Source organism: Neomonachus schauinslandi, chromosome 12 (genome assembly GCF_002201575.2).
Source record: "Neomonachus schauinslandi chromosome 12, ASM220157v2, whole genome shotgun sequence".
Taxonomy (NCBI): Eukaryota; Metazoa; Chordata; class Mammalia; order Carnivora; family Phocidae; genus Neomonachus; species Neomonachus schauinslandi.
In genome coordinates, this window is record NC_058414.1 from 33,739,806 (window position 1) to 33,757,774 (window position 17,969).

The 17,969-nt window shown below is 36.6% G+C and overlaps 1 protein-coding gene across 2 annotated transcripts in view; it reads left to right on the forward strand.

The window, feature by feature from the left end:
- CDK14 (cyclin dependent kinase 14) overlaps positions 1–17,969 on the forward strand; it is a 546,170-nt gene that overhangs the window by 131,670 nt on the left and 396,531 nt on the right. Inside the window, exons 3-4 of one of the 2 annotated variants that reach the window (XM_021689620.1) lie at positions 517–762; positions 13,965–14,059. In XM_021689620.1, coding sequence (XP_021545295.1) covers positions 517–762; positions 13,965–14,059 — 341 coding nt within the window. Of the gene's footprint in view, positions 1–516; positions 763–13,964; positions 14,060–17,969 lie in introns of those variants that run through there. The other variant, XM_021689621.1, reaches the window with a different exon arrangement.

The following is a 17,969-nucleotide window of genomic DNA, read 5'->3' on the forward strand; positions in this document are numbered from 1 at the left end:
GTTTTATATTCCAGTTTGGAGATGAACTTCGGATGGGACAGATTTACTTTTGAAATACATGGTGATCTTTTTCTCTAGCTGTGTTAGCTGCTTCCATGATGACCCAACAGTTAAAACGCCCATCTGATTTAGCTCAACTGATTTTTAAAAAATTATTATTATTAAGGCAAGTTGTCCAACTTCCTAATGATTCAGAATCATTGCACTTGCAGGCAGGTGGTAAAATGTGTGACAAGGTTCAAGAACCACATTAGGGAACTAGTACCCTAAACCTTAATCTTCCCATTTTATGGATAACATTTTTAGTGTCTGCCCTAAATGAGTAGAAGTGGAATAATTATGAGGAATTTTTTCATACTGGGATTTAAGCTGGTATAGCTTTCAGAATGCGGACTTTCTGAGCATTTTCTGAAATGGAAATTAGCAGGCTTTCTAGAATAATAAATCACGTGTTTCATGATATTAAAGCTTCAAGTGGGGAGTTCTGAATTTCTTTCTTTCTTTCTTTTTTCCTAGATATGTGTCACAAAGATGTCTACACGGAACTGCCAGGGAATGGATTCAGTGATCAAACCCCTGGACACAATTCCTGAGGATAAAAAAGTCAGGGTTCAGAGGACGCAGAGCACCTTTGACCCATTTGAGAAACCCGCTAATCAAGTAAAGAGGGTGCATTCAGAGAACAATGCTTGCATTAACTTTAAGTCCTCCTCCACTGGCAAAGAGTCTCCGAAAGTTAGGCGGCACTCCAGCCCCAGCTCGGTAAGTGCAGTCTTCTTAACCAGCGGGGAAGCAGAAGGAGTATCCCTCCAACAGTCGTGGCCCGCTGTGCTGAAAGAGGGCAAGTGGCTTTATCAGTGCATTATTATGCACGCTCTCTCAGGGTGGTTTAGTGTTTTGGGGGGGGGGGGGCGGAGAGAGCATAATCTATATACAGACTCTTTATTCATAAGTACCCAGCAAGCAAATGAGAAATGATTCAACTTATTTTTGGAAAAAAAAATTTCTTTTTCTAGTTGTTTCCAGTTAGAGGATTTATAATTAAACATCCTTTGGTATTTCAAATCCTTGGAAAAGGATATTGAACTTTACTGTTTTTGCGGGCAATATAGTTTTGAGTTCAGTAGATTCACAAAGAATGTTGTTTCAGAGTAAAGGTTCAAATTTATTCACTTGTCCTCTTCCAGTTTGTTTTCAGTGTAAATGTTTTAAATTTAAGAGCTAGATGTTGAAATTGGTCTTCTTAAGGAAAAGTCCTATTCATCATAATGAAATTTTCTTACACTAGATTAAGGCAAGTCTTGCCTTTTGACCTAAGGAGGTGTAAAGTTCTGAGGTAAATGCTGCTTTTTGACTGTAAAATTTTTACTGAAACTTTTATTTCCAAAACCGGCCTTCATTTAACCTTGTAAAAACCCTTATGATCTTTTAAAGTTAAGTAATTTTCAGATTTAACTTACACTTAAGAACCTTTTGAGTAGATGTTCTAAGAGTTTAAAAGGTAAGAGGAGAATGCTAAGATAATTTTGATTCTATCATCCTGCTAAGAAACATGCCATTTTATAAATATTACATTTGATGAGGGCAAAGCAGAGCCAGAAATGTCAACTGCTAGAGGAGTATTGACACTTCAGTTAAACTGTATGACACTGCACATATCTGGTCACATTTTGTGTTAATGAAGCCAAAATAAATATTAGCAATGCAGCATTTATGAGGAGCATTGATTATCTGCTTTTTTCCAAACTGACCCCATAGTCTTGTCTATGAGTGCAAGGTAGCATCCGTCTAGGTCACAGACACATCACTAACTTCTGGGAGAACTTTTAGATTTAGTAGCATTTTAGAAGAAATGAAAGAAGTTGTTGAGAATGATTAAGCCTATGTTATGGAAAGAGGGTTATAGACATTTTACTATATAGTTATCATAATATTATTATATATCAGCCTAAAATGATATATAGAAATTGGCATTTTCAGATATTGCAATGAGGCATACTTGTACTAAAGAATTATTTACCTTTTATCTGAAATTTAAATTTAGCTGTCATGTATTTTTTCTCAATACTAGTTATAATCTACTGGTGTATTCCTTCTTATGTTGCTCAGATTCTTCCTACTTTAACCATTGGGAGCTCTTTCAGTTTGGCTCCTGTGCCTTTTTGAAATGTCTTTGTCCCTCTGTTTTTGGAACATGTCCTTACCTTCTGGTCCTCCAAGACACTTTTGGCTGATGTTGTATTTTTCCCAACCCCAGACCTAAAACCAGCCATTTCTCCAAAGAATCTCAGTTCCTTTTATTGGAGAGTGGTAGTTAGAAACCAAGATGTGGGTGCTGGCTGTGCTTGGTGCTACCAGGGATCATGTAGATTTAAAAGTCAGCACGTACATCATAATATAAGTGATAACCATGGAGTTTCCATATTTTTAATATTTAATAAGGAATTAGTTTCAGTTTTTATCAAGGAAAGTTGAGTGTTACCTGATGCTTTTTGTATTTCTCTCTCTCTCTCTTTAAAGTTGCATTTTATCTTTATTAAAGTCATGCTTGAACATAGCTTAACAGATCAAATAGACAAGTCTGGGGGGATGGCAGTGGCCTAGGTTTTGAAACTCAGAACAACTAGTATAGTAAAACCAGAACCAGTGGATAATATTGGCAACAAATATAGTTGACAAGTATTTCTGTGAACCTCAAAATAGGAGTGAGGAGGGGAACAAACCATGAGCAGTTTTCAGAACTGCATGGTGTTAGGAAGGGTGAGGATGGAAGCTCAGGGAAGGGAAAGGACTCCTCTCTGAAACTCTACTCTCATAGCCCCCCTCCCCCCTCCATTGCCATCAGGTACATACTGGCTGCTTGTTGGGACATTCTTAGGACAGTGGCAGCAACTGGGAGGGACTTTGATGGCTTCTGTGAGTAGGTGAGTGCAAGGAGACCAGGGTGGGTTACTGATACTGGAGTAGTCTACTGGCCTTTCTGTGACTCCTCTAGAACGTCACATTGAAGCCCTGAAGACCTTTCCAGGACGAAACCCTGCCCTGAATGGAAAGTGCGGAAGTAGGCTTCTGTGTAGGTCACATTCAATGGGGGCAAAGGAAATGGATGGTCCAGAAAGAAATGTTGGAGCAAAACAGTTGAGGGAAGATCTCAGTGTGTGTGCTAGTTTGTCTTTATTTTTTAACTTCGTGAAATGGATGAAAAAACTTTATTTTAGGAAGCTAGAAAGGCTATCTTGGCCACACCCCTGCCTTAAACTACTGAATAATTCATTTTACTTAAAATAACCAATAGAAAAATTAGTGGTTGAATCTTATACAAAACCATGAGGAAAAAAAGAAGAGAAAAAGGAGCAGAATAACATCTTTACAGATAATAAAGTCAAGCTAGAAGGAGGTGAAATTATCTTTATTTGCAGATTTTTGATGATGTATCTGGAAAATCCAAAAGAATCAGTGAAAATACTCTAAACAGTGAGAGAAGTTAGCGAAATAGCAGGCTAAAAATTAACATACAAAACCCAAGAGAAACCTTTATAAAAACGAGAATCGTTATTGAAAACTGGTAACTGAAGCAAATAACTAAGCATTTATTTTCTGTGATTCCTACATGAAATTGACCTCATGGTAACCTAGTTTTGATGGGGGGGGGTGAATTTGTCTTTTAGAAATAATCCCACTAATACATCAAGAAAGAATAATATATTTAGGAATCACAATTTGGTAATCCCTGATGAGGTAATACATGTAGGTAATGATTGTCAGTACCTGCTGACATCACCAAGAGAGATAGCCAGACATTGTGATGTCCTAATGGAAGTTTACGCAAAGCACCTGCAAAATTCAGCCCGAATCTGAGCAGGGCTCTAGATATAAAACCACTGGAACACATCAAGAGAGGATTTTCCCTGTTGTGTTCCTATCCCCAAATATATTTCCCCTACTTTCTGGCTTTTAGTATATGGCGTTTGTAATCTTGTGATGCTGTAAATGCTATTCATAGCAAGGCCACATGATATACTATGATTGAATTTCTTTCTCTGAAGAACTTTCTAACATTTATTTTTTTCTTGAAGTATAGTTGACACACAATGTTACATTAGTTTTAGGTGTACAACATAGTGATTCAACAACTCTATCCTTCTTTGCATAACTTTCAGATTTTCTTAGTCGTAATTGCTTCCTCTTCATTTATTCATAATTGATATAATGATTTATTATAATTTCAATTACAAATTGAGGTCCCAGATTATTTGGTAAAACTATAAAACTTATTAAACAAATCAGAAATCAGGTAACTTATCAGTTTTTCTTCCCCCTGAGATTGTCCTTGATGTTGTCAATCCTTCTAATCCAGTCTGGACCACTTGATCTCCAAGCCTGCTATCCTGAGGCTTCCCTTCACTAGCTTCCTGAGAAGTTTCTTTTCCCTCATTTTTGTGTTAAATGCCTATGCTTTGGGTTATGTGTTTTTCTTGTTCTTGGTTTATGTCATTGCACATATGACCGTACCTTTATTCATACTTGGTAACTTGATTAATAATCTGGGTATAGGATTCTAGTTTAGAAAATAAATTTTTTCAGAGCCTTTTGAAGACATCGCATTGTTCTTTTCTAGGTCCCTTTATTGTTATTTTAAGCCCTAGACTATTCTGATTCCTAATTCATTCTTTGTGGAAACTTCTAGAACTTTGTTTTCATCCCTGATGTGGACCTTTTTCTCGGTACTCAGGGAATCTTTTCAATTTTGAAATTAATTTCTTTCAATTTCAGAAAATATTCTTTTATTATTAATTCATTAATTTTCTTTTTGGTTTTCTCTGCTTTATGGATATTAAAAAAAATTTTTTTAATGCTTCAGTTAAATTTTTAATTGATGCTAACATTTATTTCCAAAAGCTCTTTCTTATTCCTCATATGTTCTTTTGAAAATCAATCTGTTCTTTTTCAATGAATAATATATTGTCTCCTCTGTTTTTGAATATGCTAAAGGTAGCTTGGGGGAATTTTGAAGAGGCTTTTTTTTTTTTTTTTTTACTATACTTCCTAAATGATCTCGAGTTTCCTTTGAGTTCTTTGTTTTGGTTTTTGTTTGTTTGTTTGTTTGTTTTGGTTTCTGCCTTGCCTGTTGAGATTTTTAATTTTGGTGAGTCTAGATCATGCCTTTGGAGAGAACTCTTGACTGAGTTCATATTATGAATAGTGTACAAAAAAGTTCATAGGAATTTCTTTGTGCCACCAGTGCTTGTCCACTGGGGGAGGCCTCAGCGTAGGGAATATCAGAGAAGACCTAGTCATTTCATAGGGAGGACTATCAGATGTCAGTATCAATCCATCTTTTTCCTTGGCTGAGTTGATCCCCCAGAGCAAATTTACCAGTCGATTTTTTAGGATATGAAAGCTTAAATGCTATTTTTCTGAGATGATCAAGAAGGGGCCCAGGGTCTCCCAGTCCTACACAAACTTTCTTCTGCTTTGTTTTCATTCAGTATGACTCTTCATCCTGATTTCCACTGTACTTGGTGTCCCAGTTCTGACCTGTCTGGTTCAGCCTCTTCAGAGAATAAGCCTCTGCTGGGGATCACGGTAGGGCATACACCTGTCTGAGAGAGGCAAGTTCCCAGGAAAAGGACCTGTTCCTTAAACCCACTCCGACTAAGCACTTTGCTTTTGGCCTCTCGTTGAAGTTCAGCTTCCAGTTCTTGAGTGTTTCTGGGATTCTGAAGTATGAACTGAGTTCGTTCTTGGTTTACGCCTTTGGTCATCGTCCTTGTCAGCAGCCTCCCATCCATTTGTCTCCCGTCTCCAAACTTTTGTTTGTATCTTGTCTGCAATCTTTTTACTTGTTCTATTTGCCCTTGTGAGTTATGACTTTACTGTCAGTTTAGTAGATTGGTGAGGGCAGAGATAAGTACATGTGTTAAAACCACCATGTTTAACTAGAAATTTCCACTGTTTTGCTCCTATTGTTAACTTCCTTTAAGATTCTTTTTCTTGAGTTTCTTACTGGGCTTACCCTTTCCTGTTCTACCCCAGGAAGTCTTTCTTATATATCAGACCACTTATATTACTTTGTGTTGAAACTGCTTTGCTTTCTTTTCTTTATAGGAGTTTTTGTCTCCATTCAGTATGCCTTAGAAAAAATGTCTTTGCTCTTTTCTCCTCAAGTTGGAAGTGGTTTCTTTTCTCTTTTAGCTTGGTGCTATAATACTCTGTTTTGTTCTGAGTCCTTTCTACCTTCTGCCTTTTTGTTCTCTTCCCTATTGCGATGGAAGAGGGTATTTTATGATACTCTCTTTATGGAAAGACCATTTTCCTTTGGATTCCTCATTGGGCAGAAAATGGAGGCAGTAACACATCTTGTGTAATACCACTCTATAGCCCATCTGATAGTGTATGGGTTTGCTCATTTCATACCCACAGGCATGGGAGTTTTAGGACAGATTTTGTTATACAAATTTTTAAAGGCTAATAGGCATCAGAATAGTCCCTTTACCCAAGGGCCAGCAAGATTAATGCCATATCTTTATTCTACTGTTATTTCTTTGAAGTATTAGTTATCTTGAATAGGCTCCAAGAACACAGTTGAGAAGGAGGGAGAAAGTGAGCAGAAGTGTGGCACTGTGCTGAGTCCCTGTTTTAGTGAGGACAACAGGATAGCTGTTCTTGTTTCTTGGGATTACTGTGGTGGATGTATTGTACGGTACCACGTCTTCCCAACTGCCCTATGCACATAGTGGTCATTGCTAGGAATCATGACTGAAATCAAGAAACCAAGAGTACCTTGACCTCAGAGACCATCTGCATTCATCTGTATACTTCCTGAATTTGTTTAGATGGTGGCACTTTAAAATTCAGGCAGAATCTAAAGAATGTGATTTTATTTGAATTGGTATATTTCAAGAGGTATTTGACAGCTTTTATTTGCTTCAGACATTTCTTGAGTGCCTGCTCTTCTGGGCCTCGTCCCTGAGTAGTGTTTGATACTGTCACTGACAGGGCAAAGCTTTCTTCCCCCTTTTCCCTCCCACCCCCTCCATCCCAGCTGTGCTCCTCAACAGCTAGAGCTATTGGAAGTGCTATGGGAGACTGCCTGTCTTGCTCGCCCAATTTAGAAGGGATTTCATTGAGCTGTGCTATCATAAGCTAAGCTTAAAGAGAACATATTTTCAGAAATTCATATTTAGATTAAGGTCTATACATTCCACCACAGAGTCCTCCAAATGTACCTCCTCCCATCTCCAGATAAATCTATATCCCATGATACGCAGGCCCAATCTGAAGAGGGGAAGAAGGTGCACACTTGAGAGTCCCACTTCAGTTCTCAGGGGTTTATCCTTGAGCGGCGGAGTCTTATCTTGGCATTGCCTCCTTCTTGTGCTGACTAGAACATTCCTAGAGAGAACCAAGCCCCCTCGTTAGGTTGTTACCACCTGTGGTGCTTGGGTCTATCTCTCTGTGTAGCATCTAGATCTATTTTGTAACCAAGTTATCCATCAACTGTGGATTACCTTAGTGTGACTTTGTAATTGGGCTAGAAATACAGGATGCTAGAGCCTCTTTCTGAGATCAAAGGCAGAAGAAAAATTAGCAAAGGAAGATTTCACTTGAAATTCTTGTTTAATGAGGCCTCATGAATCCTTCCCACTTTACCCTCACATCCACTCTCAAAATTATAGTATAATACAGTAGTGCAGATTGTGGTTTTCCTGCAATTCAGGGCGTCATCAGTAACGTTAAGCAAGGGGTTAATATATGAAGGTTAAAATCAGTTTTCAATGAATTCAATATGAAACTGTGGACATTCCTATAGCCATGTCATGGTATCATTAGAATGGACATAAAAGTATACTCATGCATTTTATAAAAATGCAGTTCAAAAATACATCCCTGCTTTTAGGAATGGGGTTTCAGTAGATGATAAATTTAAGCATAATTTAATGCCTGTTCTGAGGATTAGGTCTTTGTGGGAAGATTCCACCAATGCAGTAGTGGTAAAGAGAATAGGTCCTTGATTCTGATTAACTTGGTTTGAATTCTAGCTCCGCCTTTAGCTACAGGATGTTAGATGAGTTATTTACTTCTCCAGTCTTTAAAATCTTCATGTTCAAATGAGGATACTAATAGACCAACCTCAGGGTGATGTTATACGGATTAAACTTAGGTCCTGTATTTGAAGTGATTAGCTCAAAGCCAGGCACTTAGCAAACACTTGATATTAACTAGCTGTCATTGTTAATTACACAAACAATGAACTAGAACTAGCAAAGGCCATGAGCATCTCCTTCATGGCAGGGTGGCAGGCACCATTCAGCTGGAATATTATCTTCATTTTTTCATTATCTATGCCAATGTTCCCCTCCACTGGTCCATACAATTGATGGTTCTCTGTACCTTTATTCTATTTTTACAAAAAAATGTATTTACATTATCTCATTAAATTCCACATCTCTGTGCAGTTAGTGTGTTGGTTAGTAATTGCTGATTAGCCCTCTGTCTTTCCAGTTTTCTAAAGTGCTGTCTCAAGCCTGCGATCTAAGTAGGGAAGTGATAAGCAGAGAATACTTGCCCCATAAAACTGTTTCCAATTCACCCATGCACCTGACCGCAAAGAGCCAAAGATAATATTTAGGATTGACTACATATGGGTTTGATCTAGCATCTGTTTAAATGTTGATGATTTAATAAGGTTGTGAGAAAAAAAAATAGGCAAACTCAAAGCCTGAACTTTAATTATCAAACAAAATAGGACCTCGCCTTCTGAATTATTCTTAATTTCATCCGTTTGATGGGAAGGATTTTATTATTGGCCTCTTTAATGACTTAGCAGTTGGATTCCTTATTCATATGCATAGTAATTACAGATCAGAACATTTCTAATTACTTAAAATAGGGGGACTCACTTTATAAGAATCTGACTCCTAAAGCTCAGACTATCTTAAGACATGCCCTATTCCATAGGCCCATTCTTTTTTAGATAAAAATTTTTAGAGAGACATTATGTGTGTATGGAGCTATGAAGCTAGCATGATTGATCTGTAGATTACAGTGTATTTCTACAATGTATACATATCAGTTTCACAGGGAAAATAACATTGTCTTAGCATCAAATGTGGCAAAATATTAATTTTCTGCCATCACAATATTAATAGGGTGTATATGAACCATGGTAGTTAGTGCATCCAAATCCATTTAATTAGATAGAGTACTTTGTGCCATTAGCGTCTTCTTTTACTTGATTTTTCTTGTGAATAAGTGTTTTTTTTTTTTAAGCATATTCTTGTTTTTCTGATTTCTTCAATTCTATTTCTTCAAGTAGTACATTTAGTGTGGTCTGTATCTTAAAACGATTATATCAACTCTGATATATAAGGCAGTTGATAAAGAGTGAAATATTTTAGAAAATTATTTGTGCCTTTTCAGGAGGAAAAAATACTGGCGTCTTCTTCTACCAGTTTTGTGTGACTATGTCTTGTACTTGCTATAAATACGCATTAGCAGTTTATCTCCTAATAGGAGTAAAGGGGTAGTTTTCTGCTGCTGCTTTTTTTCTTGAACATAGATTAGATTTATTCTTAAAGGAGCACAAAAGCAAACACAGACTTCTCATTCTAATTTTAAATAATTTAGAGTGGAACTGTGAACACAATATTTTCCCCATTGAAGATCATTTTATACTGAAGTTTAATATAGGTTTTAAAATTTCTATTTAAAACTTGGGCTCAGGAGGGTGATGGTAAAGTGTGACATTCGCAAGCTGTTTCCCGGTGATGAAAAATGCATGAGAACATAACCCACACAGGACTAGTCAGGCGATTTTGAATGTAATTTTCCATTAAGTTTTACTTGATTCAACTCAACACATGGTTTGTACCTTACAAGTTTCTTGAAGAAAAGAATACGTGGTCCATTGTTTTTATTAATCCCTTCTTAGTATGTCTAATTCGTATTACTTTCGACCTTTCTTCTTTTCTAGTGTGTGCATATGTATTTACATTTTCTTGTTATGTATTGATTTGGCTGTATCCCCTGGGTCTTAAAATGTCATGTCCTCAATGCCACATATTTATTTATGAATTTTCAATTTTGATTTTCTTTCTCACTCACACAGCTAAACTATTTAAGGTTTCCTTTTGTTCTTAATTGCTAATTTTATTGCAGTATGTTCAGAAAAAGTAACTTAAGGTGTTTCTGCAGTTTTAAATATTGAAAGTGGTCATTTTTTTTTGTGAATGTTAAATGTATGCTTGAAAAGAATATATATTAACATGTGTATTAGATTAAAATGGTAATTCTCATATTCAAGTTCATAAATCCCTTACTTCTTCCTTGTCTGCTCTTTTGATGTCTGAGTGATGTATGTTTGTTGCCCATTATCACCGTGAATTTGACAATTTCTTATTTTATTGCTACCAGCAGTAAAATACATACATTTCAAAACTGTTAATTATTAAATTTTAATTTAATAATTAAATTTAAATTTTAATTTAATTTTAAAAATTTAAAATTATTCAATTTCTTTGTGGATATTAATGTTCATTTTTATGGGATATACTAATTTAATCTATTTGTTGTTTTATGAATTCTATCTTGTTTGCCATCAATATTGCGATAATGCATTATTTTGTAAAATTCCTTTTTTTGCTGTATTTTCCCTTTACTCCTTTATTTTCAGATTTACTCATTTTAATTTTGTCTCTTAGGAATAGCATATTGCTAGACTTTCTTTGTTTTTTCAATCTGAGAAGTTTATATTAATAAAGGAAGTTTGGGGGCGCCTGGGTGGCTCAGTCGTTAAGCGTCTGCCTTCGGCTCAGGTCATGATCCCGGGGTCCCGGGATCGAGTCCCGCATCGGGCTCCCTGCTCGGCGGGAAGCCTGCTTCTCCCTCTCCCACTCCCCCTGCTTGTGTTCCTGCTCTCACTGTCTCTCTCTGTCAAATAAATAAAATCTTTAAAAAAAAAAAAATAAAGGAAGTTTGTTCATTTACTTTTATTACAATCAGTACGATTGATTGATATGTTTTACACGATTGATATGTTTAAACTTAAGTTCTTATTTTATGAACTTCTACTTGATGTGTTTTCTTCTTGAGCACCCCCCCTCCTCTGACCTTTCACTTTTTATTTTCATCCCTCTCCTCATTACATTGTGTTCTTCTATTCTTTTCTCTCTAATTTGTTTGGGATTTGTGTATCCAGTTCATGTTATTTGTGATGACCTTTGAAGAGTTAAGAAACATACTAAAACGTATGCATTTGGAGTTACTCAGTTTCTGCAGTCTGTCCTGATCAATTGAAGAAATCTCAGCCTGCCGTTGCTTCTTTTTTCCTAGTGTTCCTTGCCTTTCTGTGCTTCGCCCATCACTCCAAGTACATCTTATATCAAGATAATACAGAATTCTGTATCTAGATTTTTTTTTCTGTAGGTGGCAACATTACATCTTTTCCATCCTACTGACAGGACTATTTTGGGTATGGTATTAGTGATTCAGAATCATTTTTGCTATTTATTTTGAAAATGTTGCTTAATTGTCTTTTTGCAGTCATTGTTGTCTGTGAGGATATTATGCTGATTGGATATTTTTTCTATTTAGGTGCAACCTCTCCCTAAAGTTTTCTAGGGGAATTCTGTTCAGACATTGAGCTTATTACTTTTCATATGTGTCCATTCTTTTATTCCCTGCCCATTGAATATTTTATTTCATTGATTAAATATTTAATCTCTAAATCTCTAATTGTTTCTTCTTGAAGGATGTAGTATCTTCTGAAATCTCTCTGAACATACTGGTTATTTTTATTCAAAGTTATTCTTGGCAATGTCAACTCTCTAACCAGGGTTTTGGTTTATCTGCCCATTAAATATTATGCCTTTTTTTCCAGGTATTGATTTTCCTGAAATGATTTGTGATTTTTTATTATATGCTCATTTTTGTATTTGAGAATTACTGTCAGCTAATTTAGTTTTCTGTAAATCATCTGTAGTGATCTTATGAGAGAGGCAAGGATTACAGCTTGGGCATGGGGGGGATTGTCATCCTTTTTCTAGGCAGTGGCTGCTTCCGTCCTTGCTCTGCCCCTCTGGCCTGAATACCCACAGTCTCAGCTGTCTCCTCTGTGCAGATGTTCCTGCAGTTTGCTTGGGAGGGCACCCTGTGCTCAGCTGTGTTGATTAGTTTCACATTTTCCTGGAGACTCCTGCTTCTTCTATTTGTAATAGTCTTCTTCTCCAGGTTGGGGCTTTAGGTTGCCCCCGTCTTTTCTCTGAAGTTTTGATTCTGATTACTGTCTCTCTTTCAGAATTTCTCAAAATTTCTGATTAAATATTGGCACTCTTTCTTGTTTCCCATTCCTGTTTCTGCTTTATTATTTTTGAAAAATATCTTCTCAGTCACTGTGTGGTATTTTGGGTGGGAAGGAGGTAAGAAGCATGTGTTCAACTTGCCACACAGGATCTTTATAAATGGTGGGAGTCAGATCCATTGCCAGTATGTTATGTTTCTCGTAAGTGGTATAAGAGCACATTCTCAAGGATAGTGTTCTATAAACTTTCTGCAAGAAGGTCTTTTCCTGAGCTTCTGAAAATCATTAATTATGCAGTAACACAATCACCAGTAACTTTTTATCGATTATTTATGTATTTATAACTGAGATTGGATAATTCCATTAAGATGCTTTTAATTCCTCATATAATTATCATTTTCTGATACGCTTTGATATTACCCTTTTATAGTGACATTAAAATAATAGGTAACTTGGGGGCGCCTGGGTGGCTCAGATGGTTAAGTGTCTGCCTTCTGCTCAGGTCATGATCCCAGGGTCCTGGGATCGAGCCCCACATCGGGCTCCTGGCTCAGCGAGGAGCCTGCTTCTCCCTCTCCCTCTGCCTCTCTCCCTGCTCATGCATGCTTTCTCTCTCTGTATCTCTGTGTCTCAAATGAATAATAAAAAAATAATAATAATAGGTAACTTGCCCCATGGAGGACAGCACTCCCCATGTCTTGTCTGGTGAAAGTTGAGGCGGGCTGGGGACAGCAAGAGTGATGAGATTGCTCACTTTCAGCACTTTTATCATCTTGATGGGATGTGCTATGTCTTTAGGAAGAGTTATTTTGCTGCAGCTAAACTTAAGGGTCGGTTTATAATACATAAGACAGTTCCTTTTTATTAATGAGTAATATCTGAGTGATGCATCTTTGATTATTTGTTTGCATTATTGCTAAGAGGTATTGGAGGAGTACCTTTATCTGGCTGAATATTATACAGTCATGATTTACAACAGGGGTCAGAGGGTAAATATTTTCAGTTTTGTTGGCTGTATCATCTCTGCTGCAGCTACACCTCTGTTGTAGCTTTCAAGTCGTAAGACAATATGGAAATGAACATGCATGACTATTTTCTAATAAACTTCGTGGACACTAAAATTTGATTCTCATATATAATCTTACTGTGCTATTAAATTTTATTCTTCTTTTGACCACCCACCCCATTAAAAAAAAAAAGAAGTAGAAACTTTTCTAAGTTTGTGGGATGAACAGGTGTTAGTTTGGACTAGCCAGCCCCTAATTTAGAAGATTATATAATAACATGGAAAATATTCATAATATGTTGAGTGGGGGAAAAAAGCAGATTAAAATCAGTATGTTTAGTGTAATCCTATTTATGTAAAAAAGCAGGCATCAGCATATAGATAGCACTGGAAGAAGAGATACCAAAATATTAATGGTGGTTCTTTCTTGGTAGACAGATTATGGGTAAATTTAAACTTTCTACACTGTGTTTATTTACATTTTCTGAGTTTTGTATCCTGAATAGTTATCATGTTGTTTTTTAGAATAAATATTCTTATATCAGAAAAAAGCTATTTAAAAAAGTGACAGAATTTATACATTTTTAGCAAAATTGGCCTATTCATTGTAATTAGTTTGATACAATCTGTTTTGTTTACCCTCTGCTCCATTTTTAGCCGACAAGTCCCAAATTTGGAAAAGCTGACTCATACGAAAAACTGGAAAAACTAGGGGAAGGCTCTTATGCTACAGTATACAAAGGGAAAAGCAAGTAAGTTCATTCGGTTTTTAATATTTCACATTTAAAATGTACCTGCTCTCTTAATACTGATTATTAACAATTAATAATATTAATTTATTTAAATAATTCTCCTTTAATATACAGTAGATTTTCTCTCAGTTTTTGTTCTTGTTGTTGTTTTAAGAAGTGTGAAAGTCAGCAGAATTGGTTTTCCCTGCTAGCAAACAATTTTGCAGACTTGTCCAATTTATCTTTTCTGTCCTACCCCTGCCCCCCCACCCCCAACATTGGGGCTGGAACCCTCAAATGAGAATTCGTTTCCAGGTGAATGATATGATTAATTTCTTCTGGAGGTTTAGTGTTTGCTTAAGAATAAGAGTACTGTTTTGACAAAGTCAAATATATTGGCTATTCTTGCGTCTTTTTAAATTGAGCTTTTACTCCATCTAAAGAAATCACTAAATTAAAAAAAAATGCAGACTTTTTCTTTTTTCCTACCTGTGTACTTTGACACCATACTACATATATTTTCACGTGGAGAAACAACCTTCCCTCCTGTTGTTATTCTCCACACACACACCCCCCCCGCACCCCCCTGCCCAATGCTATCCTGGGGTCAGGCACAAGTTTGGATTCTTGAAAAGCTTACCCCGTATGTTTCTGATAGGCCTCCTCCCTCTCTTATTGATTAAGAGTGCAGAGTTACTGTATTTGATGGCATGTAGAAATATAATGCTATTTCTCAAATAACTGTAGGAAATACAAATCTTTACCTTAAATAACATTACCAAATAATGTTGAAAAATAATTTTCTGAACCATTCCCTGTTTTTGTCTCTTTTTTAAGTCATTATGGAAGATAGGAAATTCTAACCTAATTAATTACATAAAATCATGTAGTGGAAAATTCTCTGAAGGAACTTTCTAAACACATAATTGGAAATTTTGACCATTTAGGTAATCTTTGGCTTTTCTGGAATGTAGTTTTTCCTTTGCTTATGTTTTTTAAGAAGATGAAGAAATATTTCTGACAAAGGAAGATATGTAAGTAAGGATGCAGGAATAATATAAGTAACAAATAATAGTACTAATTTTGAGATTTTAAATATTTACCAAAAAAAATGTCTTTTAAAAAATTTGTATGAAAAAGAAACATGATGGGAATAAAAAATCAAGTCAAATCTAGAGGGCTGTTAATGACTTATCTAGAGTGCCTGAGCATTACAGAATATTGTTGAGCAGTTTTAAATAGAGGTTGTGTGTGAAACTTTATATTCTTTCCTAAAGAAAAATAGTTATTTCTCTAGTATATAAAAATTAATTGTACATTTAATGTTTATAACATGAGGGTCACTACACTGGATTAAGCAATTGTTTTGCATAATGTATGGTATATCCATTGTCTCATCATTTCTCATGATGCCCTACAAAGATAGTTCCTATAATTATCACCTCCATTTGACTAGGAGTCCTGTGCTTGGAGAGTTTTCACCACTTGTCCAAGTCCACACAGTTGGTTAGTGGCAAAGCTTGTTTTTGGCTCACGTCTCTCTGGTTTGCAGCCATTCTTTTCCTAACCATTATACAATACTGCTTGCACAGTATAAGGCCTTCCTCGGAAAGCCTTGGTCCTTGTTGAATATTCCAGATGGTTCTCACATATGCTCTGGCTTGTTGTAATCATGAATCAAACAGAAGCAAACATATTATTTCATTATAAGGAAATACACCAGTTACTTTTAAGTGCCTTCCCAAAAAAGATGGGCTCAGCTGATTTCCAAATGTAAGTTAATAACTCTATTAAATGTTTAACTTTGTGATTTATGTCAAAATCTTGGAGATAGTTGAAAAATCCTCCATTTATTATGCTCGAATAAAAGAAAGGCTGCCTTTAAATGTCTGCAATCTTTGAGAAGGGCAGTTCCGGACAGTTAATACTCTTCACTCCAGCAGGCCTAAATGTATCTTGTCAGCATTTCTCAAGCAGTTTCAAGCCTGCTGGTCACATGTAGTATTTAATTTCCTCCAGCTGGAGATGAAAGCCATTGACCACTCACCTGCTTTAAGAGAGGACAGGTTGCCTGTGCTTGCTTGCTTTAGGGTGGCAAGGTCAGGCCAGAGCACAACAGTTACATGCCTCTAGCAAGGCTTGAGAGCTGAGTTTGTTTGATGTGTCCCCTGAAGTGCTGTAATTTAAATAGCCCCCCATCCCAGGACTCCTCACCACTCTCCCATACATGTCGGCATCCCTGCCTCCCATCTTTAAACATTATCTTTAGCATCTTCTCCAAGAGCAGCTATCATTATATTGTGGTAAAGTTGCCTGGTATTTGTAGAGATCTCACTAATTTCTAGTTTGTGAGCATTTTACAAATACATCTTGAATCACATGGGTCAAGTTGGGATTTTGCCACTAACCTCACTGTATTAGTTTGCTGGGGCTGCCAAAACCAAGTACCACAGACTGGGTGGCTTAACAACCGAAATTTATCTTCTCGCAGTTCTGGAAGCTGGAAGTCTAAGAAGGTGTTGGCAGAGTTGGGTCCTTCTGATGGTTGGTTCTATAGGGGAGAGAATCTGTTCCCTGCTTCTCTCCTAGCCTCTGCGGTGAGCTGGCAGTCTTCGGCACTTCTGGCCTCTGAACGCGGCACTTCAGTCTCTGCCTTCCTGTTCCCATGGTGTTCTCCCTGTGTGTGTCTGTATCCAAATGTCCCCTTTTCAGAAGGACACGAGTCATACTGGATCAGGGCCCACCTGCATGACTTCATTTCAATGCAGTTACCTCTGTTAAAGGCCCTATTTCCAAAGAACCTATGTCATATTCTGAGATTAGGGAGCTTCAGTATATCTTTTTTTGAGGATATAATTTAATCCGTAACACTTACACATTTCAAACCTCAGTAATTTGGCATTGCATTCATGACCGTGTTCTTTTATATTTATGGTATATCTTGAGTCATCTTTTATTTCATGGTTCTTTAAATAATACAGGCAAAGGAGATCCTCCTCTCCCCACCCACAAAATGTTTGTGTACTTGTTGATTTAGGTGTAGCTGCTGGTAGCTATAGTATAGAAACTCTTGAAGGAATAGAGAGGCTTTTTATTACCTTGAATTCTCTTGAGTTTCTTACTCTACGTAGATTGGGAAGAAGCTGGCTGAGATTTCTATACTGCGTAGCCCCCTTGGTAAAGAGTTTGGTTCTAGGGGCGCCTGGGTGGCTCAGGTCATGGTCCCGGGGTCCTGGAATTGAGCCCGGGCATCAAGCTCCATGCTTAGCAGGCAGTCTGCTTCTCCTTCTCCCTCTGCTGCTCACCCTCACCCCCTGCCCCCCATTTGTGCTCTTTCTCTCTCTCTCTCTCAAATAAATAAAATCTTAAAAAAAAGAAGGCATTTAAAAGGACAAAAAAAATGTAAAATACCTGAATGAGCTTGTATTAGTCTTTTGTAATTTGTGGCAATTATGCTTTTCTTTTTTTATACCAAAAAAAAAAAAAACCTTGAAAAGGCAAAAATAAATAAATAATAAAAAAAGAGGAGCCTGGTTTTAAAGAATATGGCTGGTACTGCAACCATGTCAACACACAAAACTCACAAACAAGCTCTTTAATTTTTTTAATAAAAGCCTTGGATTTCCCACATTTTCATATTTGAGTAGAAATATATATTTTTTTAAATCAGTGTTCTTCAGCTTACTTTGTGTGTGTGTTTCTGTTTGGGGAAGGGAGGCAGTTTATCATCACTCGGACTACGAATCTCTATCCTGGCTTGGTTTCCTGATTATGTTCTCTCTTTTACATCCCTGTAGCATTTAATATAAGATTTAAAAAAATTATGCATTGTATAATACTTTGCATTTAAAAAATATAACATTTAAAAATGTTTTTAATTTAGTACCTCAAAATCATTTTTACCTTTCAGGAATTTTCCCAGGGACTTTTG